The 25,018-nt window shown below is 29.9% G+C and overlaps 5 protein-coding genes, 1 long non-coding RNA gene, 1 other non-coding gene and 2 pseudogenes across 9 annotated transcripts; 5 read left to right on the forward strand and 4 right to left on the reverse strand.

Moving 5' to 3' along the window:
- Positions 1-3,045: 3,045 nt before the first annotated feature.
- AT2G04031 (prolamin-like protein (DUF784)) lies at positions 3,046-3,669 on the reverse strand. The gene has a single exon (NM_001084407.3). It carries the CDS (start codon positions 3,663-3,665, stop codon positions 3,210-3,212), a length of 456 nt encoding a protein of 151 aa, NP_001077876.1. The 5' UTR covers positions 3,666-3,669; the 3' UTR covers positions 3,046-3,209.
- Positions 3,670-4,445: 776 nt separating this feature from the next.
- Positions 4,446-5,034, reverse strand: AT2G04037 (ECA1 gametogenesis family protein (DUF784)). Its single transcript, NM_147238.2, has one exon. It carries the CDS (start codon positions 5,020-5,022, stop codon positions 4,549-4,551), a length of 474 nt encoding a protein of 157 aa, NP_671771.1. The 5' UTR covers positions 5,023-5,034; the 3' UTR covers positions 4,446-4,548.
- A 1,832-nt stretch (positions 5,035-6,866) lies between these two features.
- On the reverse strand, positions 6,867-7,430 carry AT2G04041 (ECA1 gametogenesis family protein (DUF784); the record flags this gene model as incomplete). The annotated part of the gene is made up of 1 exon (NM_147239.2): positions 6,867-7,430. The coding sequence occupies one exon, from the start codon at positions 7,428-7,430 to the stop codon at positions 6,975-6,977; it is 456 nt and encodes a 151-aa protein (NP_671772.1). The 3' UTR covers positions 6,867-6,974.
- A 3,171-nt stretch (positions 7,431-10,601) lies between these two features.
- Positions 10,602-10,934, forward strand: AT2G04695. The gene is made up of 2 exons (NR_140027.1): positions 10,602-10,776; positions 10,803-10,934. It is a non-coding gene; the product is annotated as an other RNA (long non-coding RNA).
- Positions 10,935-11,469: 535 nt separating this feature from the next.
- On the forward strand, positions 11,470-12,924 carry AT2G04043 (annotated as a pseudogene; the record flags this gene model as incomplete). The annotated part of the gene is made up of 1 exon: positions 11,470-12,924.
- A 706-nt stretch (positions 12,925-13,630) lies between these two features.
- Positions 13,631-14,188, forward strand: AT2G04045 (Defensin-like (DEFL) family protein). The gene is made up of 2 exons (NM_001036239.3): positions 13,631-13,722; positions 13,824-14,188. Exons 1-2 carry the CDS (start codon positions 13,674-13,676, stop codon positions 14,108-14,110), a joined length of 336 nt encoding a protein of 111 aa, NP_001031316.1. The 5' UTR covers positions 13,631-13,673; the 3' UTR covers positions 14,111-14,188.
- Positions 14,189-14,745: 557 nt separating this feature from the next.
- On the forward strand, positions 14,746-15,237 carry AT2G04046 (Defensin-like (DEFL) family protein; the record flags this gene model as incomplete). The annotated part of the gene is made up of 2 exons (NM_001036240.2): positions 14,746-14,794; positions 14,899-15,237. The coding sequence occupies 2 exons, from the start codon at positions 14,746-14,748 to the stop codon at positions 15,180-15,182; spliced, it is 333 nt and encodes a 110-aa protein (NP_001031317.1). The 3' UTR covers positions 15,183-15,237.
- Positions 15,238-16,038: 801 nt separating this feature from the next.
- AT2G04047 lies at positions 16,039-16,272 on the forward strand (annotated as a pseudogene). The gene has a single exon.
- A 2,034-nt stretch (positions 16,273-18,306) lies between these two features.
- Positions 18,307-18,505, reverse strand: AT2G04705. The gene has a single exon (NR_140028.1). It is a non-coding gene; the product is annotated as an other RNA (non-coding RNA).
- Between the last annotated feature and the right edge of the window lie 6,513 nt (positions 18,506-25,018).

Here is a 25,018-nt window from a genome sequence, read left to right on the forward strand (position 1 = left end):
ATTAATCTTGGCTACTCAAGCCTATTTTCTGGAAGAAAACGGCCCGTAACTCGATCTTTCCTCTCATTGCTCGTTAGCGGTTAATGACCTGTAATGGACCGTCGGCCCAATTACAGTCCAACATCCTTAAATATCTTTTCCATTCTTTTTAGTTTTATAATCTCATATACATAATAATTTCTGTAATTTAATATATAATAAATATATCAAATCATGTCACCAATGCATTTCAAATATCATGTTACTAACAACCTATCTTCACACAAATTCAAATAAATTAACAAGGAAAATTCTCGAGCCTATACTCAGCAACTATCAAAGAGTATATAAGGAAATAATTCATTGCATATCCGCAAATACCACCCTCACATTAGCCTAGTTGAAGATGAAGAACAACTCTCTTCTCCTTTCTCCTTTAGACAAGTTACTAGCTTGCTTCCAAGCTCATACTATTGAACACCATCTTGGCTCTCCATCAACCAAGAACTAAAACACTGAGTCTTGAAGACTCCTGCAAAGCTTAGGCTCAAACCTATCTTGTTTGCCCAACCAAACAATAAAACTCGTCATGGTTACTCCATACAAAACCGTCACAGTAACATACTTATAAGTCAGGAACTAACCGTTAGAAACGTGATCCGACCGTTGATTATGTAGCCGATAGTATCATGAATAACTCCACCAATTTACTATATGATCTGACTTCTATATAAGCTCCAAACGCTGTCGTCAACAAGCCATCTCGAACTGTTTTTTGGGGTTTTCTGGATTTGACAGACTTTGCAAATATTTGTCCAGAAAGAAACGTGCATAACTTCTTGATTTTAAGTCTTATTGAAGATCCGTCAGTTGCTGTGGATTCTTGACAGCGTGTTCTTTCCAGTGACACCTTAGTCCTTATCTGAGTCCTTCTGGTCTGTCGGGAATTTAGCCTGTAAGAAACATTCTTGAAACTGTTCTTCCTTTTCCTCCTTTCTCTTCTTCTTTGTTCTTTTTCTTTCCTTCGACTGATCACAACATCACCATCTATGATCTGCTACAAAATATACTCATCACTGGTTTGCCATCATCGTTGAACGGTCTCGTCTCCGTCGCCATTTGTTTTGGTGGTGAAAAGTTAAGATCTGTGACGTCTCCTCCATCACCGCTTCCATTTTCTTCGTCACAACCGATCTCTTCCCATCCTTCTATTCTTCTCCAGTCATAACGTGTCCTCTTAATTAGATCAAGTTCTATTATCCAACTAGATTTTGACCCGCGGTATACTGCGGGGCTAGATTTTTAATAAAATTTGTTATATAAAATGTATATGTAGATATTTGCTTTATTAATATTGTTTGTTTTGTTTAATGTTTAAGATAATGTATATATAGATTTTAATTGTTATATCTAGGATTTCACCCGTAGTATATCGTTTCGTATTATTATCGATCCAAACCCGTCATACCATCTAATCCTGCACAGTGAAATTAAACATATCTAATGGATTTCACTTGTCTTGTAATACTATCGACCAAACCCGTCCTACCACTACACCCGTTCGGTAAAATTAGACATTATTTTGTTATTTTTGTTTTAATAATACTTTAATTTAAAAAATATTTAATTCAAATCAATTTAAAAGTTTTATTTTGAATGGTTATTTAATTGTTGTAAAGTTTATATATTATAATATTATAAACACGTCCTACCATCTAGTCCTACTATCTAATCCTATTCGGTAAAATAAATTTTTATTTTTTTAATAATATTTTTATTAAAAGATTTATAATTTAAATCAATTTAAAGTTTTCTTTCAAATGATTATTTAATTTTTAAATATTTTAACTATTTTGGCAAAAATAATTAGGCCATGGAATAATAGCATATTCCTTTGAATAAGATTTGCTTTGATTTGGTAGTTAATTTTCGCATTGAATAAGCCTGTGGCAGCCATTGTAAATAAGTTCCAACTCCAGAATTTATTTCACAAAATGGCTGCAAAAATGTATATGTAGATGGTGGTTCAGCTCTCTCAGTCATATCTCCACGGATGACCTATCACCATGACAACAACGAAACAGTGGCTCACGATCTCTTTCTTTTAATGAACGAATGACATCAACAGCACTAGCACAACTATAGCTTCTCCACTCTCAATGATTTTAGTGCTGCTCTTCTCAAGGGGTTTTGATTCATTTTTCTCTTTGACGGCACACTAAGAAGGAGATAGATACACCATTTTATATAGACACACAACACACGACAAAAACCCTTGTCGTATTATAGTAATGGGCCCTAATGGGTTCAACTCATAATGTTAAAACACAATTGTCTAATATGATCGGGAGGGGGGTGGGGTGGGGGGTTACATTGAGTAACCTTTCAACTCGTCCACAAAACTCATGCTCCACCAAACAGCTTCAATCAAGCATTCATGAATGAAATGATTGGTAAGAAATCAAGGAGAAAACTAGAGATCGCTAATGGTGATTAGGTATGTGACTAGCTATGCTTGAGGGGTTCTATCACGGTAGTGAATTAATCTGTTATTGAACTTGTTGTCTAGGGATAACTTCTATGAAGTTTTGTTAACTGTCTGAATAACAGATTACCCCATTCTTTGGAATCTTTTATCCATTTGATTGCCTGTTATTTACCTGCTCACTTATTAGTCTTCGTGTTATTGCCATTTCACATTTCAGTTTCATTTCATTTTTAATATTTCACACTAGGATTGTTAGAAACCAACAAATTTCTGCTTGGCTTGACTTAGTGAATTTTGATCATATCTTATTTGTTTGCATCATGCCAGATTGGATTGACATCCTTAAGTACTACAACGACATGATAGTGCTTTTAGGTTAATTTATCAATTGACCCTAAAAATCTATTATAACTTTTTGTGTACGATCAATTTGCACTTTTCTTATAATGGATAAAATACACATATAAATTAAATTTTATATCAGATTATCTCAAAATTGTATTTTGAATTTCAAACATTTTATCCATCACTACGAGACCATATTGTATTTGAAAGTCATCATTTTTCATATGTTTCTTCAATTTTTGTTAGAGTCATTCGAATGATGAATGAAAACATAAAATATTACATGAGTCTGTTTTCTTGATTACCAAAAACAAAATGCATGATGTTTTATAATGATCACAATCAAATTAAAAAAACGCATAAACATATCTGCATGAGGGAATATTATTGTATTGGTTTAAGGTTCGAAAGAGACCGGAGCACCAATCTCCATCCCAACTCTACGGACACAATCATTCCATGTCTGTTTACTTTTTGGAATAGCCTTAGATGCAATTTTTTTATAATCATTCGTGGAGAATATGATTTTAACCAATGCAAGGTGACAATCTTTGCCAGTCTTCAATATATCATGACAACATTCATTTGTCACTGGCGTCGTCCCATCCAACATGTTATTGAAAATCTCATCATCGCATTTGGAACTCGGCTTTTTAGGGCAAGCCAGAATATAATCTTCATGTAAGCGGTGAGCAAGCTCTATCTCATATTCTGTTGTGGGTGAATCAGTTCCTTCCACTGGAGTTGGAGATATGTCTATATCTTCTAATATTTTATTCCGAGAGTAAATTGGACGAGCCATGTAAAATATTATTATAGATACAAGCATTACCATGGAAAAAGACTTTGCCATATTTGTTTTTAGTTTTAGATGTAAGATTGGTGACATGAAACAAGAAAAGAAGAGATGTTATAGGACAATCGATAATGGTAATTAATTGATAAAACATTTATTCATTAATAGTTTTATGTTACTGATATCATAAACCTCAACATTTAATAGTTTTGTTTAGAATATGTTTACATAAAAGACATAAGAAATTACAAGTAACATCAAAACACTTCCTCTCTCTTGAACTTGTTTTTATGTAAGACTTGTTTTACTGAATGTAATATTATTGTTCTGTAATATCTATGATTTGTGAAATAAAAAATATTATATATAAATTCAATTAAGCAAATTCTACAAAAAGTATTTTGAATAGATTTATTCAGCAAAAATAAGTTATAATATAATATTCTATATTTTAAATAATGTGTTACAAGAAAATATATGAAAAGAATTTGATTAGCAGTATAATTGAACGACGTATATTAGCATATCAAGAAAATTTTATCTCTATAGGGTGACCCTATTATAGATGCGGGTAACATTGTTTTTCTAAAAGCGCCATTAAACATCTATTTTAAAGGTCTTGTGTATAATCAATTTGCATTTTTCATTTAGTGTATAGCGTCCATATATAACTTAGATTTTATATCATATTAGATCAAAATTGTATTTGGAATTCCAAACATTTTAACCACCCATGCGAGACAATGTTGTATTTGAAAGTTATTTCATATGCCTTTTTAATTAGTTTTTGTTAAACTTATTCGAATGATGAATAAAAACATAAAATAGTGCATGACTCTATTTTCTTGATTATCAAAAATAAAATGGTAGACGTTTTATAATGGTTACAATCAAATTAGAAAAAGGCATAGACACATCAGCATGAGAGAACATTATTGGTTTACTGTTCGAAAGAGATCGGAGCACCAATCTCTTTGCTCACTCTACGAGCACAATCATTCCATGTTTGTTTACTTTTTGGAATAGCTCTAGATGCAATATTTTTATAATCATCCGTGGAGAATATAATTTTAACCAATGCAAGATGACAGTCTTTGCCAGTCTTCAGTATATCAAGACAACATTCGTTTGTTACTGGTGTCGTACCATCCAACATGTTCTGGAAAATCTCATCATCACATTTGGAACTCGGCTTTTTAGGACAAGCCAGAATATAATCTTCATGTAAACGGTGAGCAAGCTTTATCTCATATTCTGTTGTGGGTGAGTCAGCCCCTTCTACTGAAGTTGGAGATATGTCTACATCTTCTGATATTTCTTTTGAATAATGATGAATTTTCTGGGAGCAAATTAGACAAACCATGCTAAACGTTAATATAGATACAAGTATTGCCATGAGAATAGACTTTGCCATATTTACTTTTAGTTTTAGATGTAAGATTGGTGATATGAAACAAGAAAAGAAGAGATGTTATAAGGCAATCAATGAGTTTATTTGGTTGATAAAACGTTTATTCATTAATAGTATTACGTTACTTACATCATAAATCTCAGCATTTTATAGTTTTGTTAAGAATACATTAACAGAAGAAACTTATAAGATTTTCAAATGTAACTTTTAACATTTTCTTGGATCGAACATATTAGATTTTTGCGAAACTTGACAACAAAAACACTTTCTTTTTCTTCAAACTATTACAAATTAAAGTGATAGATTAAAGATAAAACAATTAAAAAAAAAGGTTTAAATGATTCTATTTGTTTTAATGAAGATGATTATGAACGTTTAAATCCAAAATGAAACGGGCTTTATACTTGCGAATATCTATGAGCCTTACATGGTGATAACAGTAGGTGTTTTCGATTTTACTTTGGGCTTATCGTTACCTTTTTTCGTCTCGAGTTTATTGATTAGTTGGACTATGTAAATCTTTCTTTGATCCATCCTAAACCGCTAATAGAATTTCCATCTATATATTCCACTGTTAGCCCTCTAGGCCTTAGCCTACTCCAATTTGTTCCACAAATGCAAGTTTTTGCTTCATCATGGAGGGTCGTCTTTACAAGTGATTCGGTTCAGACGCTACCCATCCTTATGGAGTACCAATTAAAAAAATTTCTCCTTTATGGAGAAATCAATCCCAAATAAAAAAATTCCTCAAGGAGAGGTCATTCTTGTAAAAGTTCTCCTTTATGGAGAGATCATCCCTAAATACGTTCTCTTTTATAAAGAGATCAATTCAAAATTTCTCTTCTTTATGATGATAGTGACTTCAATAATAGCCTCTGTTTTGGAAAGATTTGTTATAAGCTCTATTTCTGTTTCAGTCGTACGAACGTTTATTGATCACTAATTGGTCACGATGTTGAGTTTATGGATACAAATTACCAAAACGAGATTAAAACAAAATCACACATTGTCGTCAACAAGTTGTATGAGTCCACAAAAAGAAATGGTTGACTAACTATGTTAAAGTTAATGTGGTTTCCTGCTCAAATTTAATAGTCTAAGTAGTTTATTTGAATTTTTTTAGCCTTTTAGTTCAACACTAGGTGATTAAGTGTGAAAATAAGAAATCTACACAAAAGAAATCAAGTATTCCTAACCAAAACAATGATGATGGACAAGTTTTGAAAAAGTTTATGTAACACTTTTTTGGTGAATGTAATATTACTCTTATGTAATATTGATGATTTGTGAAATATAAAATTATATATATAAATATATATATTTTCAAGTAAATATATTCTACAAAACGTGGTTATATATATATATATATATATAGATATATATATATATATATATATATATATATACATAGTGATAAAAATCAAATTAGATATATTTATTCAACGAAAAAAATTACAAAATAGCAACATCATTAAACATGTGTTAAAAGAAAATATATGAATATATGAAAGCATTTGATTAGCTTTATAATTACACGACGTATGATTGCATGTAACAAATATTCTATTGTATAGGTTAATCGATGGAGATAATAGTGTTTACAAAAATGCTATTAAACACCTATTTTTAAGCTTTGTATACAATGAATTAACATTTTTCTTGTAGTGTATAAAGTGTATATATAACTTAAATTTCATATCAGATTAGGTAGAATTTTTATTTTGAATTCCTAACATTTTCTACAACCTTGTGAGGCATGTTGTATTTGAAAGTTATCACTTTTCATATGCCTCTTCAATTTTTGTTAGACTCATTCGAATGATAAAACGAAAACGTAAAATATTGACTGGCTCTATTTTCTTGATTAGAAAAAATAAAATGGAAGCTGTTTTATAATGGTCACAATCAAATTAAAAAAACACATAAACATATCTTTATGAGGGAATATTATTGGTTTATGCTTCAAAAGTGACCGGGGCACCAATCTCCATCCCAACTCTACGGACACAATCATTCCATGTCTGTTTACTTTTTGGAATTGCTCTGGATGCTTTACTTTTATACCCATCCGTGGAGAATACAATTTTAACCAATGCAAGATGACAATCTTTACCAGTCTTCAATATATCACGACAACATTCACTTGTCACTGGTGTCGTCCCATCCATCATGTTATTGAAAATCTCATCATCACATTTGGAACTCGGCTTTTTAGGGCAAGCCAGAATATAATCTTCATGTAAACGGTGAGCAAGCTCTATCTCATACTCTGTTGTGGGTAAATCAGCCCCTTCCACTGAAGTTGGAGCTATGTCTATATCTTCTGATATATTTTTCTGGGAGTAAATTGGACAAGCCATGTAAAACATTACCATGGATGCGAGCATTACCATGAGAAAAGACTTTGCCATATTTGCTTTTGGTTTTGGATGTAAGATTAGTGACATGAAACGAGAAAACAAGAGATGTTATAGGGCAATGGGTAAGGATGTTTAATTGATAAAACATTTATTCAATAATAGTTTTATGTTACTAACATCATAAACCTCAACATTTAATAGTTCTGTTTAGAATACGTTTACATAAAAGACATAAAAATGTACTAGTAACTTTTAACCTTATTTTGGATCGAACGTATTAGATTTTAGGCAAACTTGAAGACAAAACACTTTCTTTTTTCTTCAATATATTACAAGTCAAAATGACAGATTAGAAATAAAACAATACAAATATATTAAGATTGGAAATATTTTGATTGTTCATAATGAGGATGATCATGGACGCTTTCAATCCAAAATAGAACGAGCAGTGTACCTGTGAACTATGATCCTTTCATGGTGATAACAATAGGTTTTTTTTATAAATGGGCTTAGCCTATAAACATGTCACCTTGGACTTATTATTACATAATTCCTTTCTAGTTTAAAGATTGGTTGGCGTGTAACTCTTTCTTTGATCAGCCTAAAACCGCTAATAGAACCGCCATCTCTATCTTCCACCCTCAGCTTACTCCAGTTTATTCCACGAGTGCTAGCTTTCTCTTCGTTATGGAGGGTTGTCTTTACCGGTGTGTGGCTCAATTGATGTCCGTCTCATCCACGCATGGGGTACAATTTCACAATTTTTCTCTTTTATGGAGAGATTGATCCCATTTTTTCTCTTTACGCAGATATCATTCTCGCAAAATTTCTCCTTTATTGAGAGATCATTCCCAAAAATTTCCTCTTATGAAGAGCTCAATTCATTTTTTATGAAGATATTAAATTCGTCTATAGCTTCCTTTCATATCCAACCTCTTTTATGCAATCTATGTTCAATTTCGCAATCATCTCTCCAGTTTTAATTTCGCCATCTATTAATTGCCCTTAACATCATTGAACCACTCTCATTTGTAACAATGAAATTAAATATCGGCCTTCAGTGTGGATCTGACCAACCATCACTACATTGCCTAACATCTTTTTGTTTCCATGAGTTCTTCAAATGTTGCAAGTGCATTTCGATGATTTTTCATTCTTTTTGAAGAAGCCCAGTCTTCAATGCATTATATTAAGGGGGAACATATCCTAGAATGTTTGATGCTCGCATGTAACGCCTCGACCGCCCCTACCAGTGGACCCCCACGTTCTCTGGGCCCACCTCTATCTGATGGTCAGTACGCCACATCTGGGAGAGGTTTAAAAGAATTGATTTGGCCACCTATGTCACCAAAGTGCACTTATCTTTTCGGTCAAAGGTCCTAAGAGAACTGCACAGTTAAGCGTGCTTGAACTGAAGTAGTTTCAGGATGGGTGACCTTCAAGAAAGTGATCGTCAAAACCATGCGAGTGAGGACAAAGCATGGGGAAAGATCATTTGGTGATTTTTAAGATCGGTAACAAGTCTTTAAAGCCTCCTAGACATGGCACACCGACTGTTAGATAGGGGTGGGCCCATGGGCCTAAGAGAGGACGTGGGGCCCACTGGTAAGGGCGGTCAGGGCGTTACAAATGGTATCAGAGCCCAACCCATACGAGTGTGGAGTCAAGAAGGCTCACCTTATAGGGGGTGACAGTCTTGGTGCGCAACGAGGACGTTGCGATCTATTACCCTGGGTGAATTGTTACACCCCGAATTCATGAATATGGTGGTGCATGCGAAGAGATTTAAAAGAATTGAATTTGCCAGGTATGTCACCAAATTGCACTTATCTTTTTGGTCAAAAGTCCTGAGAGAACTCTACAGTTAAGCGTGCTTGAGCTGGAGTAGTTTCAGGATGGGTGACCTTCCGGGAAGTGATTGTCGGAACTATGCGAGTGCAGACAAAGCATAGGGAAAGATCATGTGGTGATTTGTAGGGTCGGTAACAAGTCTTGAAAGCCTGCCAGACGTAGCGCACTGACCGTCAGATAGGGGTGGGCCCATGGGAGGTGACATTTTTTTATGTTATCTCTTTGTTGGGAGGTGACCTTCAAGCGTTCTTTAATTCCCTTAGTCCCATCTGTTAACAAATGACCTCACACTCTGCTATAAGAACCAGAAAATTTAATCTTAAAAAACTTTAGAACCTTCATAATCCTCCTCATGCAAGCTTCTCCAACTTATTCACATAAATCCACAAAGGTGACTTAATAAATAATTGTGCGTGTTTCGTATCCCTCATATTAATTAGGGTTTTAAAATTATAAAAGTATCATATATCTACTTATATTTTGAAATGATATAACTTTTCTATTTTTTTTTATATATTAAAAAGTCTCCAATACTTTTCCAAAATGTACTCTTGTGTTTCCAAAATAGAAACGTCCGTTTCCATCACGTTTCCAAATTGAGTTTTTTAAGAAACGCGATTCTAAAGCGTTTCCAAGTATTTGCATTTTCGAACAATTTCTGAAATGGGAAAGATACGTGAAACGGACATCAAATAATTTTTCCATGCAACGTAAGGATGGATTGATTTTGTTTGGTTATAATGAGGATGATAGTGGACACTTTAAATCCGAAATAGAATGGGCAATATACTTTTAACTTTGACTTGTATCTATTGATGTTTATATGGGTTTAATAGCTCATTTAATTATATGGGTCTGTTTTTAAAAAAGCAGTCCATGTAGACCCATTTATCAAAATATACTAAAGAGTTATTGGTTTATGATTTCAAAAGAGTTTTAGTGATTTAAAATCTCATGTAGAATCTGTTGTTATTCAATCAAGATTTGTTAAAATTATGTTAAAGTTTTGTGTTATTTATTTAAGATTTATAAGATGTAATCTAAAATCTTCATAAATTTTGGGTTATTGGATTCATACTCTTATAAAGTCATTAAAAGTTTTGTGTTATTCAATTAAAACAAAAGAATCTCTGATTGTTAATGATTTCAATTATTATGTTATTGGTTCATGACTTTCTACATTTTCTTCACAAAATAAAGTCATGGAAAGTCATGAAACGTATTATCAAAATAGAGAGATTGTTTGAGAAACTTTATAAGATTATGAAAAACTAATCAACAAGATCAGAAAAAAACCCTCTAACAATACTTTCTAGGATGTGATTGAAGTCATCCAAATTCCTTGTAAATTAGGAACCAATAACACCCCCTAAATGAGTTTAAATGGAGGAGCCCAACTAGACCCAATAATTAAATGGGGTTTTCTCAAAATAATTGAATACCCATTTTTTTGCCAAATAGAAGAATTGAAAATGAGTTCCGACGTTCTTTCCGATCTCAAGCCAACATCCTCTTGAATTTTTTGAACCTCGACAAATTTCAGTGGTGGGTTTTTCTCTTCTCCTCTAGGGTTTTCTGGTTTTGATTATCTCTGACCGAGAGCTGTTCTTTTTCTTCTCTTTCACAGATTCTCAAGTCTCTAACTTGGAGGAGATAGAAGAAATCTCATCATCAATCTCCATATCCAATCCCATTTCATAGGTATTTCTTATTAACCATTATTTTCCTCATATTTGTTCCATAGACTGCATCTTCATAGGTATTTTCGATTGATTGAACAAGTAAACAAGAAAATAATTTAAGGTTTTTTCTGATTCTGAAATTCTAAATTCTAATCCTTTTGATGAAAATATGTTAGTGGACTTTTGATGAAGATATGTTGGTGTGTTTTGTGAATAATGCTTCGCAGAATTCTAAATTAAATGATAACTAGTTATTTTGATTTTAATTTTGCTTTGAAATCAAGTGCATTGAAAAACATTTATCCTAAATCAATTAGTCATGCTGCTATTAATAATTGTTAAAGTAGACCCTTATTTCTACTTGATAAGTACGGTTCCATAACTATTCCACATTCTCTGTATAAACTATAAAGGAAACACCTTTATGAACTGAAATATATATATTGAAATTTTGTGTTTTGGTGTGCAATTACTTAGTCACTCATGTATAGTCTTCAACCTCATAGTTTCTTTTGTTGATGATTCATAAAACTGATTATCATACTGAAGTTAATGTGTTTGTTCTGTTTTCCAGAATGGATTTAGAGTCTATACAATTAATGGCACTTCTCAATGCACAAAATGACTTAATAGATATGAACGAGGAAGACGCAGAAGTGCAAGCACCGGAGCAAAGTGAAAAACAAATTCAGCCAACTCAAACTCAAGTTCCACGAAAGAGAGGCAAAACTTCAACTGTGTGGGACGATTTTATTTCAATAGGATTAGGAAATAATGATAAATAAAGAGCTAAGTGCATCCATTGTGGTGTAAAGTTGGTGATAGGTACTAGTAGTAAACCACATGAAAATTATGGAACAAATCACTTAAGTCGCCATTTAAGTAGGTGTCCTAAGATGCCTAAGAAGATAGAGAGGCCGGTATATGATCATAAGATTGATCGAGAGATGGTTAGTCAAATAACTATCTATCACGATTTACCTTTTCGATATGTAGAATATGAGAAAGTTAGAGAGAGACAAATATTTGAATCGCGATTATCAGTGTATATGAAGGCAAACTGTTGTTGTTGATGTTTTTGTGAGATATGGAATAGAAAAGAAAAAGTTAAATGAGGTTTTCACAAAACATCATGGTAGAGTTTGTTTTTCTTCAGACTTGTGGTCAGCTCGGCCTAGTATGATGAGTTATATCTGTGTAACTGCCCATTCATTGATGATAGTTGGCATTTACATAGTTATATTCTAGACTTTGTGAGTTAAAGTCCCCGCACACCCGTGAACATGTTGCTAATAGGGTTCTTGATTGTTGAAGGAATGAGGACTAGAAGAAGTGTTTTCTATCACTCTCGACAATGCTATTAATAATAATAATATGCAGAAAATCCTCAATGGTCAGCTTCAAATGATTAGTGGCAGTAATTTGTTTTGTGATGGGAAATTTATGCGCATTAGAGGTTGTGATCATATTCTTAACATCATTGTGAAGAAAGGTTTAAAGTTAGCTAAGGATGTTTTACATAACATTCGAGAAAGTGTTCTATATGTAAAAGCATCTTCTCAAAGGAAAGAAGCCATTGCAGCATGTGTAGAGAAGTGAGGATAAGAACTGGGGCAGAGTTATCTCTTGATTTTTGTACTAGATTGAATTCAACTTATGAAATGCTTGTTAGAGCATTAAAGTTTAGAAAAAGCATTTAATAGCATGAAGGGTTTCGACATAAATTATAAGTCTTTACTATTAGATGAGGAGTGGGATCGTGGTGAAAAGATATGTGACTTGTTGAAGCCATTTAGTGTAATTACTACTTACTTTTCAGGCTCTAAATATCTCACGTCAAATGTATATTTCACCCAAGTATGGAGGATTGAATTAATACTGAAAAAGTATGTTGCTTTTAGTGATGATGATATAGAGCTAATGGCTATGGAAATGAACATTTAGTTTGATATAAATATTGGGAAGATTACAGTCTTATTTTGGCTATTGGAGCAGTTTTAGATCCAAGACTATGAAGAACTTTGGAATAAGCTGTGTTGACAAAACTGTTATGAATAATAGATGGATGCCCATTATAAGGCCCATCATTTAAATGTCTATAGAATTACTTGTATCTAGGGAATTACTTGTATCTAGGAAATTACTTGTATCTAGGGTTTTACTTGTTACCAAGTAAAATCCTTCCCTTGTACTCCTATATATAGGACTCTTTATTCAATGGAATAATACACTCATTTTCTTCTATCTCTTTCTCTAGTTATAACACGTTATCAACACGCTTTAAGGGTAAATAATATTCTTACTTTTTTTAGAACCATGTTTACTTAACGACTCATGGTTCATAGTATTTATTTTTTTATTAAAACAAAACACTATGAGTCGATCGATGATTATGGTATATATCGGTAAAAGCATGATTTCAATGATTCAATAAAAAAGAGCATCATGCTTATATTTGTTTCTCTAATTATTATTCCAGGATTCAATGATTCTACAAATAAAATCATTAAAGAAGAGAATCATGCTTGTTGATTGTTGATTATTAATTGTTAATTTTTCTGAAATCTACTACATTCTATTTATGACTGATATCTGTTATATATAGAATTTTTCTTATTATATGCCAAAAATGTCACTAAAGATTTGAAGTCATTAAATAAAAAGATCGCAATAAAAATCATAAAGTTCAAAGAAACCATAAATATAAAAAGCCTATGAGTTTTCACTACCTTTGATAATAAACTTCAAACATAATTACAAAATGGCATCAAAAATCACATTCGTCTTCCTCGTTGTTGTCGTTATCAATTGTAAGTCTCTATAGTCTCTATAACATGACTCAAGCATACTTATTTGATTCGAAGTTTAAACATAACATTATTATATAATTTTTTGGTCATGTGTTCATAAGGTGCGATGATGTTGAGTATGCCAACAGCAGAAGCTCATAACTTTCTTCCTTGCGTTATAACGAATGATTGTGAATACCATCACTGCTCAAGCGGGACAGTTCTATGTGTAAACAGACAATGCCATTGTAGTCGTTCATCAACTCATCAAACAAAACTCGACAACTTAAAGAAGATGGACTATGCGAAGAAGTGCAAGTGGACAAAAGATTGTGATCCTCGTATGAGATTTACATGTGTCTCCGGTTCTTATATGTGTTTTGATGGCCTATGTACGTGTACCAATTAATGGCACGTGCCATGAAAAGATGCAATCACATAAAGCATTTGTTTAAATTAAAAACAAAATAATATTCTTCTAATTATCAATATTAAAATTAAAAATTTAACAAAAAGTTAGGACGAAAAAATGTAACTATATAAAACATTTATTCAAACTGAAAATAAGTAAAGATAACTACAAACAGTTGCAATGAAAAGATATTTATTTAGATTGTCATTATTATATAGGTTCCAAGCTTCTTGTTTTAACTATATATGAATAAAGTTTACAAACTAATAGAAAATACAAAAAGAACTATACAATATATATGTAGTTTCTACATCTTTCTGGAGAATAAAACTTAACGGAGGATTATTGGAATTCTTAAATTATGGTATATCTCTCTAAAACCATGATAAATTGATATGGCATTATAAATAGATATAATAAATATGGTATAAATATCAACCAGTGAAAAAAGGATCTTGAAAATTTTGACCAAACCAACCAAAATATTTACATTTTGTAGAATACACGTTTTGTTTTTATGGCAAAAGTCATCAAAATTTTGAGTCAACGAAAAAACATTAAAATTAAATTATAGTATTTCAAAGAGACTATAAATAGCAGAGGTCTCCATAAGTTCTAGCCATAATTAAGAAATGGCTTCAAAGATCACAATCTTTTTCGTGCTTGCTCTCGTCGTCGTTTGTAAGTCTCTCTAATCTCTCTAACAAGCCTATTACTTAAGCATGCTTATTGTATATAAAGTTTGAACAAAACATACCTTTTCCTGGTCCGGTGTTCTTCATTAGGTACAATGATGGTATGTATTCCAACTGCGACTGCTGAGCTTGTTCTTCCTTGCAAAACAACATATGACTGTGTAAACCTTCCCTGCTTGGGAAGGCCACCTCTATGTATAAATGGACAATGCAAATGCACCACTACATTGACACATCAAGCAAAACTCGATAACTTAAGGACAATGAATGATGCTAAGACATGCAAGTACACGAGTGATTGTGATCCACGTATGAGATATTCTTGTGTCTCGGGATCTTATATATGTTTGAATGGTTTTTGTACTTGTACGTAGTACAGTATATTATTATAAACAAATGCTTATTTATTGCTTTTATCATCGTAGGAAGGTTTTTTCAAGGATGATAATAAAATCTATTTAGAAAACGTTTCAATAGAGTTTGTGTTTATGTTGATGTTTAGAAAGATAAAGACTAGTAGTTTTTATTTTTGGGTCAACACAGAAAAAATAGTTTATGGAATCATTTTTGACATTCTAGTTCGTCTATATGGACTGCCAAAACGGCCATTATCGTTAATATTGTTTAAAACATTTCATGAATGACTTATTTCACCTTCATATTTTTAGGTGCTATTTTGCATGATACATAGATAATAGATTAAAAATCATGATAAATTGTGAATTACATATTATTATTTTTTAAACAAAAATTATTTCAGGATAAAATAAACAATGGTAGACCCCAAACTGGACAGACCCAAGCTGAGGTTGCCAAACCTTCACAACCCTAGCGAGGCAGCCCTTCCCACGATCCCCTGTAGATCGTTGTCTTCATGCAGTATATCGTACTCCTAGCTACAGTATTCCATTTGATATATAATTGCTAAACGTATTTACATTTTGACTACATTCTATTTGATAAATTTATATCATATAGTAAGATGCCATATATATATTATGGTATTAAAAGTTACTACTATTGACTAAACGTATTTACATTTTGACTACATTCTAAGATATTTAATGCCAATTTCTCTTAAAATATTTAAATTTTTGACTGTAAGATATGCAAATTAAATTCCTAAATTTCTAAGAGACTATTAATTATTATTATTTTTTGGATTTGGAGTCTTTTTCGGGTTTGGGGTCTGTTTGGGTAGGGAAGTCAAAAACAAATCGGGTATTCTAGCAAATTGGTTTGGGTTCGGTTCAGTTTGAACATGACATATTGGTTTTTTTTTTTCTGATATGCGTCATTAGGTGCAATGATGGTGAGTATTCTGACAGGGGACGCTCGAATTTTCCTCCTTGCAAAACAAACAAAGATTGCAAATATCTTCACTGCTCGAGCGAGACACCTCTATGTGTATGGAGACAATACACATGTACCATTTCATCGACTCATCAAGCGAAATTTGACTAGACAATAAATTATGCTAAGACGTGCAAGTTGATGAATGATTATAATCCGTCTGTAATTTGCATGCATACTTGGTTTTACTATATTCGGAAGATTTTCTCAATGATAATAATAATATTTTGAAAAAGAGTATTGCTCATATTATTATGATTAGAAGGATAATAACTGTGTAGTTCATAACAATAGTAGGCGTTTTTCAACTAACCAAAAATTGTTAGAAAAACCTAAATATATGAAAAAATGAAATCTTTAGTATTAGATCATGTTTTATTTTTATGTGATCTTAACAATTTGCGCATTCGTATTGCGATTTCTTTCTTGAACTTCAGGAGGCAGAATACTCAATCTACATACATGCACCAAATTAATGAAACAATTCAGCCCAAGAAAATGTAATCAAATTTATATTGAAACTACAATTTACACGGTATTTTCTTTAAGATTAATTAGGTAGAAATAATCATAAAATTTTACTAATATTGGTCGTTTTAATTCATTGTTATTCAAAGTATTGTAAGTAAAAAAAAATTGAATAAATTATCCTTTTAATGTCGTTCCCTGAAACTATTTCAATCATGATATGCAGTAAAATTTCAAACATATTTTTGTTTTCCTTCATCTTTTAATATATATATAAGGTGTTTATTCCCGTTTAATTGTTTATCCTTTTAATTAACTAAATACATACTTTTGTCTTTTTGCACCCAAAGAAAACAAAAAAGACATACTTTTGTCTTGATGGTACTTATAACATACTAATGCGGAATCATTACTGTTAGTATAACAGAGAGACGTGACTTTGGGGAATGAGAATCGGTTTAATTTACTTTAAAGGAAACTATAAATAAATCTATATGTTAAAACTAAGCATATATCCAAATTCTTTTTGTGGCCGAGATGGATTCTTACCGGCCTAAGGAAATTTATAACCACATAATTAGAAAGGACCAGCCACATACGTCTTTGATTGATTAAACAATATTTGTCTAGAGTTATATATATCACATGTCGAAGAACATTATAAAGAACTGCTTTTCTTTAGCTTTTCTAGAGTTATATATATCACAGCGTCCGATTCCAAGCAGTTGATCGACGCAATCAATTCGGGGGATCCTCCATTGAAACTCCACGGGATTCTACACGATATCCTGAGTTTATCTTCTATTTTTCTGCAATCTAGTTTTTCTTTCATCTCTCGGAAACACAATCGCGAAGCTGATGAGATTGCTAAGTGTTCCCTTAAAACGATTATACCGGGCCCGGTTTAGTGGTTATTTGAATTTAAGTTTTGTCCAAAAAAAAAAGAAATCAACGTTATAAAGTTATTTCTTTATATAGTTTGATTCGAGATTTTGTGCACACAATATGACAATGTTTGTGCTCATCTAAAAGTGGGGAGGTATGATTCACCAAGGCATAATATTTTCTAGAGATGGTTTATTTTCGTCCAAGTGGAAATTGATTTTCATATTTAGTGGTTCAAAAAAACTAATATTAATGGATAATCAAGAAAAAAAATGTGAAAAAGAAACAAAAATTAGCTCAACTTTCTTTTTCGATATATTTTTTTTAACTATAAAGTGGACCGATGATTTTATCGATCAAAAAATGATTATTCCTTTATAGAGATCTATATTCTATCAAATTTCCCTGTTAGTGGGAAACCAGTATTTGACAGATGATTTTATCATTCAAAATTTTGTTTCTTCGATCAGATGAGTAAAAAAATCTAGCAAATCAAATTTCTTTCACAAAAATCTATTATAGTATTCAGATATCACATCAACATACATGTTCATTCAAATAGTTACTAAATTGTATAATAACTTACAAATTATTCATTTTCTTAAACAGAGTTTTTAGTGAAAAAAATTGTACCAACTTTATTTCCATTTAATATATTGTGACTGTTAAGTAAAAATAAAGTGGTATAGTTTTCTAATAATAATATTAATAGAGTAAGTTTAATGGTTAATATTATTTTTTTTTTTTGGTAAAATTAATATTATTTTTTCATGGTATATAAATTCAAAAAGATGTTTATATCTCGCCCCATCTCCGACACCTACTCAGCGATGGTTCGCCGTAGCACCCACGGGAGGAGTAGACGATCTCAGTTTTTGCTCTGGTTTGGTTTGTGCATGACCAAATTGGTTTAGTGTTTCTTTGTATTTTGCTTTATGGGAGACAAGATTTTGCCACAATATTTAATCTCTGTATATATTTGCTAGACCAATGAATTACATATTAAAAAAAACGATGTTTATAAAAAAATTGATTGACATCAATTAACCTCAAATCCCTTATGAAAAAATGAAGGATCCTACACCTTGAAGTTCACATTTGCTGACGCCATTTCAAAAGTGCCAATGATATATTTCTTTGATTATTATATAACACCACATTTTGTTTATTTTATTATGGTTTCGTGTGTCTCTCCTTAATTCTAAAGATGAAATGCTAATCCTTCTTGTTTTCTTGATTTAATCGTTAAATTAATTATTAATAATTTTCTGAATTTGTGGTTTAAGTTTTATAGCAATGGTCCGAAATAATCTGCATCTTGACGTATATAGACAAAAGGGTCTTGATGACGTATTATATATTGTTAAATGTTTTTTCTTTTGGACAACTACTATTAATTTGTTACATGTTAAATAAAGTTTTTCATGCCATTTTTACATATGTTCGTGATGTCCAAAAGTGACATTTGTCGATGTAAACATACTATGATATATAAGATCAATTATGGGATTAGTAGTTTAAAGTGTGTCCCATTGTTGAATACAGCATTTCTCAAAGCACTTCCTGATTAAGGTATTTATGTCACCTGTTCTGTTCTATTTTGCCCTCACCATATTCATTCAACATTGAAGCTACAATTTTTCAAATACTCATCACGGTTTGAAGACGACGACTACTCTTTGCTTATACGACGATCTATAGGATTATAGATTCAAAGTCTTTTCTCTAATATACACATCATGCCAAATCTCAATATCAAACGTAGAAAACAAAAACGAAAGAGAAAGAAGCCAAAACTCACTATGATTTTTTTTTCCTTTTGAGATCAAATCAATTGAAATTCTTAACTGATTTGATCAATATCTATGATTGGAATCCTTGGGTTCTATATACATTATCCCCTTAGGGTTTAGCTTTCTTTCATCAAAACATGTCCAATTAAATCCCTCGGATTCATTGGAGGAGGATTGTATAGATTGATATCGAGTAAGCTTCCATTAGTGGTTCACACATATGAACATCTAATCAACACTCTCGTTTTCCTCTAATTACTTAAATTTCAGAGGCAGATCAATCTCGGCTCATCAATTTCAGAGGCAAAATTTGTAATGCCAAAGTCATTGATGTATAGGAAAAATAGCAAAACTTTTATATTTAAATACTAAACAAACACTTACAAAATTTAGCAGTTATTAGATTATCGCAGTGATTAACTTTATTTTCTCGCAGTGTCGATCACATCCACAAACACAAACCACAAGCTAAATTCAATTGGTGATAAGATTAAATACGTTGGTTTTATACATAAATATGAAAAACAGAAGTACAAGGCCTTTAATGGTATTATTGCAACTCTTATGGTTACCAAATAGGAGAAAGCAAACCGAGATACTTAGGATTGAAAAATGTTCGTCTTATCTTTACCTTTCATTTTATTAATTAACATTTAAATCCTACAAATAAATAATCTAATCCATGTTTCAGCTAATATAAATCCAGAAAGACATATTCCTATATTTTAAATGTGAAGATTTATTCGGTCGGTCGATACGTGTACACAATAAACACAGTAGGGATAAGAAAATGGCTTACGTAATCTAATAAGATAGGTTTCACAAGTGATTAATTAATGTCGGAAGGCAAAGCGTGAGTGGATCACTACCTGAATTTGGTTGCTTAATACTATAGTGGCAAAGAATATAAAATGATTTTGAATTAACTCAACAGAATGAAACCAATAGCATAAAAGAATGTTTTTTTTTACCAACCATTAATTAATAGAGCTAGGATCACAAATCTTTAGTATACAATGACTAATAGAGATAATGAATATGTGGAACTGTTATAAAGTGAGGAAAGTGGAGACATTGGGTCATGCATCAAAATATCAAATTGTTCCATACACACTCTAATTTGTAGTGCAGTTAGAATTTCTTGCTACAAGACTTATCCAATGAATCTGCACGAAGACTCATTGATTTTATGGCATAACCTTTTACGATTCTTTTCATCGGTAAATTTCTAAGAATATATCTCATATATATCTTATATAATAAGAGAAGTTTTTTTTCTAATTTTGTCTGTCAATGCGACATTTGGCATTATACTTTGATGACACGTGTACTTGTCATTAATTGTAGTTTGACTAAAATAATTTATTAATAGATTTATTATATATTTAGAAAAATAGTCATTAAACTATGAAAATTACAATATATTAAACTACAATACTCCCTCAACTAATTATAAAATCAAATCTTTAAAAATTTGACATGATATTATGTTTTAGACTGCACAGTAATACTTCACTACTAAAATAATTCTCCAATTTTACAAAAACAACTAGATTTTATCCCGCGGTACACCGCGGTGACAATTTATCTTTTTAAAGTTAGTATAATTTTTTTTTTGCAAATTGTATCTATCTATAATATATTTTTATTTTATAGTTTACAATTGTTATTAAGTAACGTCCTGCCAAACCCATCCCGCCAAACCCGTCCCGTAAAAAAACTATTTATTTATATTAATGTTGATCTTATTTATGATATGTTTATAAATCATTGTCTAAATATTTTTGTCGATGCGAGACGTTGAACCCACACAGTTTTTGCTAATTGGTTAATATATGTTCATTTTTAAAATTTTGAATCATAAAATATGACGGAAAAAATTAAGATTTTTTTAAACTCTATATATTATATAATGATGTTAAAAAATTGTAATATATCAAAGTTATTATAAGTTTAAATATTAATAATGTTTTATAAATTTTAAATATATAAATAATAATATTTTTAAAAAAAATATTTTTGTTTATAAGGTAATGACATAATAACTCTAAAAGTAAGGATTTAGAAGATTTAAATCTTTAATTAAATATTTTCATTAATAAATAATTAATGTCAATGACACGACATTGTAAATAAGTTCAAATACAAAATTTATTTATTTAAACAAAAAACGTTTAGTAAGAATAATATTTATTTAAGAAAAAACTTTGTTTTAAAATATTGTTAACAAATATATTTATGCTAATTTTAAGGGATTGATTTGAAGTTTGGTGGGATTAAATTTGATTGATAATGTGATTGACAATTTAAATCAAAAATTTAAAGTAAAATGAATTATTTTGGAAAAAAGATTTAATGCTAATTGCATTAGATTGTAAATAAGTCCAAGTTGAGGATTTATTTGCTAAAATGGCTGCAAAAATGTATATATAGATTTCCATCTTTAATTTTTTATACCAGAATTAATTAAAATAATTATGTTTCAGTATTATATGATTGTAAAAATTAAAAATTCTGTTAAAATTTGATATCTTACATTTGCTCATCTTTTAACAGTTTTTTATTTTTCTATGTTATTTATGCATGTATATATTAATAACTATATCATATCTTATTTTTACAAAATAAATGTATGACAAAGTAAATTACAAAATAATTTGTTGATATAAACTTATACATAATATTTCCAATTCATTTTATTTTGTAAGTGACAAACTAAATTTGTTTTCTTATAAAATCATACGAATTTTAATATAACATTTTTTTTATTTAAACCCCAAGGACAACTTCTATCTTTTAAATTTATTGTGTTTTACCCATATAACAACATATGATATATATACATGAATATAGTGGAAAATGATGAGAGAATGATTATTTATAAGATGGTAATGAAATTAGATAATCGATATGTATTTTAAAACAAAAGAATGTAAGGTTCATAATCTAAAATTAAAATTTAGAACTAAGCTTTTACAATGATATTTTTTAAACTCATAACAATAACAACAACAAAATAAAAAACTTAAAACTAAACTAAACAATATTTGAGATTTGAGATATTGTGGAAGGGGATGAGGATATTAGAGAATGTATATATATCTAGGATGAGAAGTGATGGAAGTTACAATTTGAAAATAAAATGTGGGAGTTAATTTTTAATTTGTTGTGTGTTGAATAAAGTGGTGTGGAGAAATATAATTAATTTATATATTTTAATGATTTCAGTTTTGTAAATATATTGTGGGAGTTAATTTTTAATTTATTGTGTGTTAAATAAAGTAGAGTGTAAAAATGTAATTAACACATATTTTTATGATTTCAGTTTTATATTAAATTGTGAGTTAAATATGTTATTTAGAATTTATTTAGAATTTTTTATAAACTTATATTGCCAAGTGGACCAATAAGGAAAGAGTGAAACCTTACTTTTATATATATGATTCCTAAGTTTTTAGTTTCATTTTTTAAAAGTAACATAAAGTATAGCTATTATTTTTGTCATCACATCACATATAAATAATTTACAGACTTATGATATTTATATATATATAATGTTTATAAAATGACTTATGTGTTTGTTATCATTAGTTAATTTGATTTACACGTATCAATATCATGAAAATAAATAAAACAAATATAAAAATAATCATAAAAATTTACTTGCATAATAAATTCAGGTTTCAAGATGTAACAACTTATAATATTTATCTAACAGACATATTTTGGATCATACTTTTATCATTATTTGAATTTAAAAATGCTAAATAACTAAACAGAAAATTTGAGAATTTTTTATTTTATTGGCTTATTTTTTTGGAGTTGAAATAATAACAATTATTACATAATCTTAAATTAATTATATAAAAACATTATTGTTTTAATTTATAAAAGCTTATAACATTTAACTTAGAGACATATTTTCCATCATTTGAAGTTACAAATAAATAAAACTATATTTATGCTTAATAATAAAACAAAAACAATTGGAATTTTATTTCATTGGCTTATCTGTTTGGAGTTCTAATAACAACAATTGTTTGACATGTCATTTACTATAATGAAAAATATGAATATTTATTTCTATTTAACACATATTGAAACTCATGTGTAATGTATTCATGGAAATATCTAATAAAAGATAATAAAACAAATCTAACAGTAATCTTAAACTGTTGAAAGCAAATAACCATAGTAAAAAGAAATTAATTTATATAATTCAAAATCATGTATCAAATGTATAATTATGTATGTTGCGTATTAATTAATTTAATATAACTTTTGAAGGAAAATCCAGTAAAAAAAACCTTCAAGGTGACAAAATTTTTATTTGCTCTTGTTCTTTTACAATATATACAAATCAAATTTAAGGAAACAACTCAATAATATTATAGTTTAACTTTAAAACCCTAATTTTATTATGCATTATATGGATATCTAATATCAAATATTTATTTATTTTTGTTGTTTTAAGTTCTCAAAGAGAATATTTACACAAACAAATACTGAATATTTTAAGTTTTTTTAAATAGTAAAACATACAGTTTTCACAAAACAATAAAAGAAAATTGAGTAAATAACTTTTAATCAACTAAAGTATCTTTTTTAAACACATCATAATTTGTAAATATCAAAATTAATATTTTAAATTAATTATGAGCGATATATTAACAATTATAAATAAGTTTTATATATAATTTAATATAAATATCATTTTATATTCAAAACTAAAACCGAATATATAATCCACGCGATAACTTTTCTAGTATATATATATATATATATATATATATTCTATTTACATTAATTTCTTACATCATATCAATTATATCTTTTTAATAGTTATAAACTTTGAGCTTTACTCAAAATAATACTTGTATATATTCAAGGAGAGATGTCAATTTTTATAAAGTTAAAGAAATTAATTTTTTGTGTTGTGAATGTCTTGCGATTTTCGAATTAAATATATGTAGTATAGATAAACAATATGTCGAGATCCTATATAATTGTTGATGCAACAAAGAAAGAAACACATCAAATGTTCTAAATGGCTGGATTCTAATCACTTAGTGATGAATTTAAAATTTACACACCAAAAAAAAAAAAAGTGATGAATTTTAAAATTAATTATTTAAAAGACTTCTAGAGTCAATGCAAGTGCGCCAATCTTTTAGTCATGTCTTTCAAAAATAACTTTCAAGCGCTTTTAATTATCAAATTAGCCACTAAACTCCAATTCACAGGCGTCGAAATACATTCGTATAGTTTGTTTGTATATATATGAATGAATGTATTTGAGAGTGAAGGAAGAAAAAACCAAAAATCTAATTAGTAAAACAGAAAGGATCAACATTACTATTTTACTTAGATTTGCTAATATTTTTAAGATTTGTACCAAAAGAATAATAGATTTGACATATGTTGTGTCACCCACATTCGATAAGAATCTAAGTGTCATTGATGGTCTCACATTTTTAAAAACAAATCTTGTAATAAGCCTCTTTCTATAGATCAGATCTCTACCTTATAACTATCTTCATTCGACGGTAAATTTGATACCTCAAAACAAGAACATTTGTCGAAATTGTCATACATATCACCTCTAAATTGTTTTTTACTTTTCTTTTTTTTGGACAGATTTTTTTTTCTTTTTTTGGTTAATCTTTCTTAAGTGAGCTAAAAATAGTTTCTTACAAAAGATTGTCCTTCAA

Source organism: Arabidopsis thaliana, chromosome 2 (assembly GCF_000001735.4).
Source record: "Arabidopsis thaliana chromosome 2, partial sequence".
NCBI lineage: Eukaryota > Viridiplantae > Streptophyta > Magnoliopsida > Brassicales > Brassicaceae > Arabidopsis > Arabidopsis thaliana.

Coding starts and splice junctions, on each gene's coding strand:
- AT2G04031 (NM_001084407.3), bottom strand. CDS start 3,665: ATGGCAAAGTCTTTTTCCATGGTAATGCTTGTATCTATAATAATATTT.
- AT2G04037 (NM_147238.2), bottom strand. CDS start 5,022: ATGGCAAAGTCTATTCTCATGGCAATACTTGTATCTATATTAACGTTT.
- AT2G04045 (NM_001036239.3), top strand. CDS start 13,674: ATGGCATCAAAAATCACATTCGTCTTCCTCGTTGTTGTCGTTATCAAT. Junction 13,723..13,823: donor CGTTGTTGTCGTTATCAATT/GTAAGTCTCTAT, acceptor TGTGTTCATAAG/GTGCGATGATGTTGAGTATG.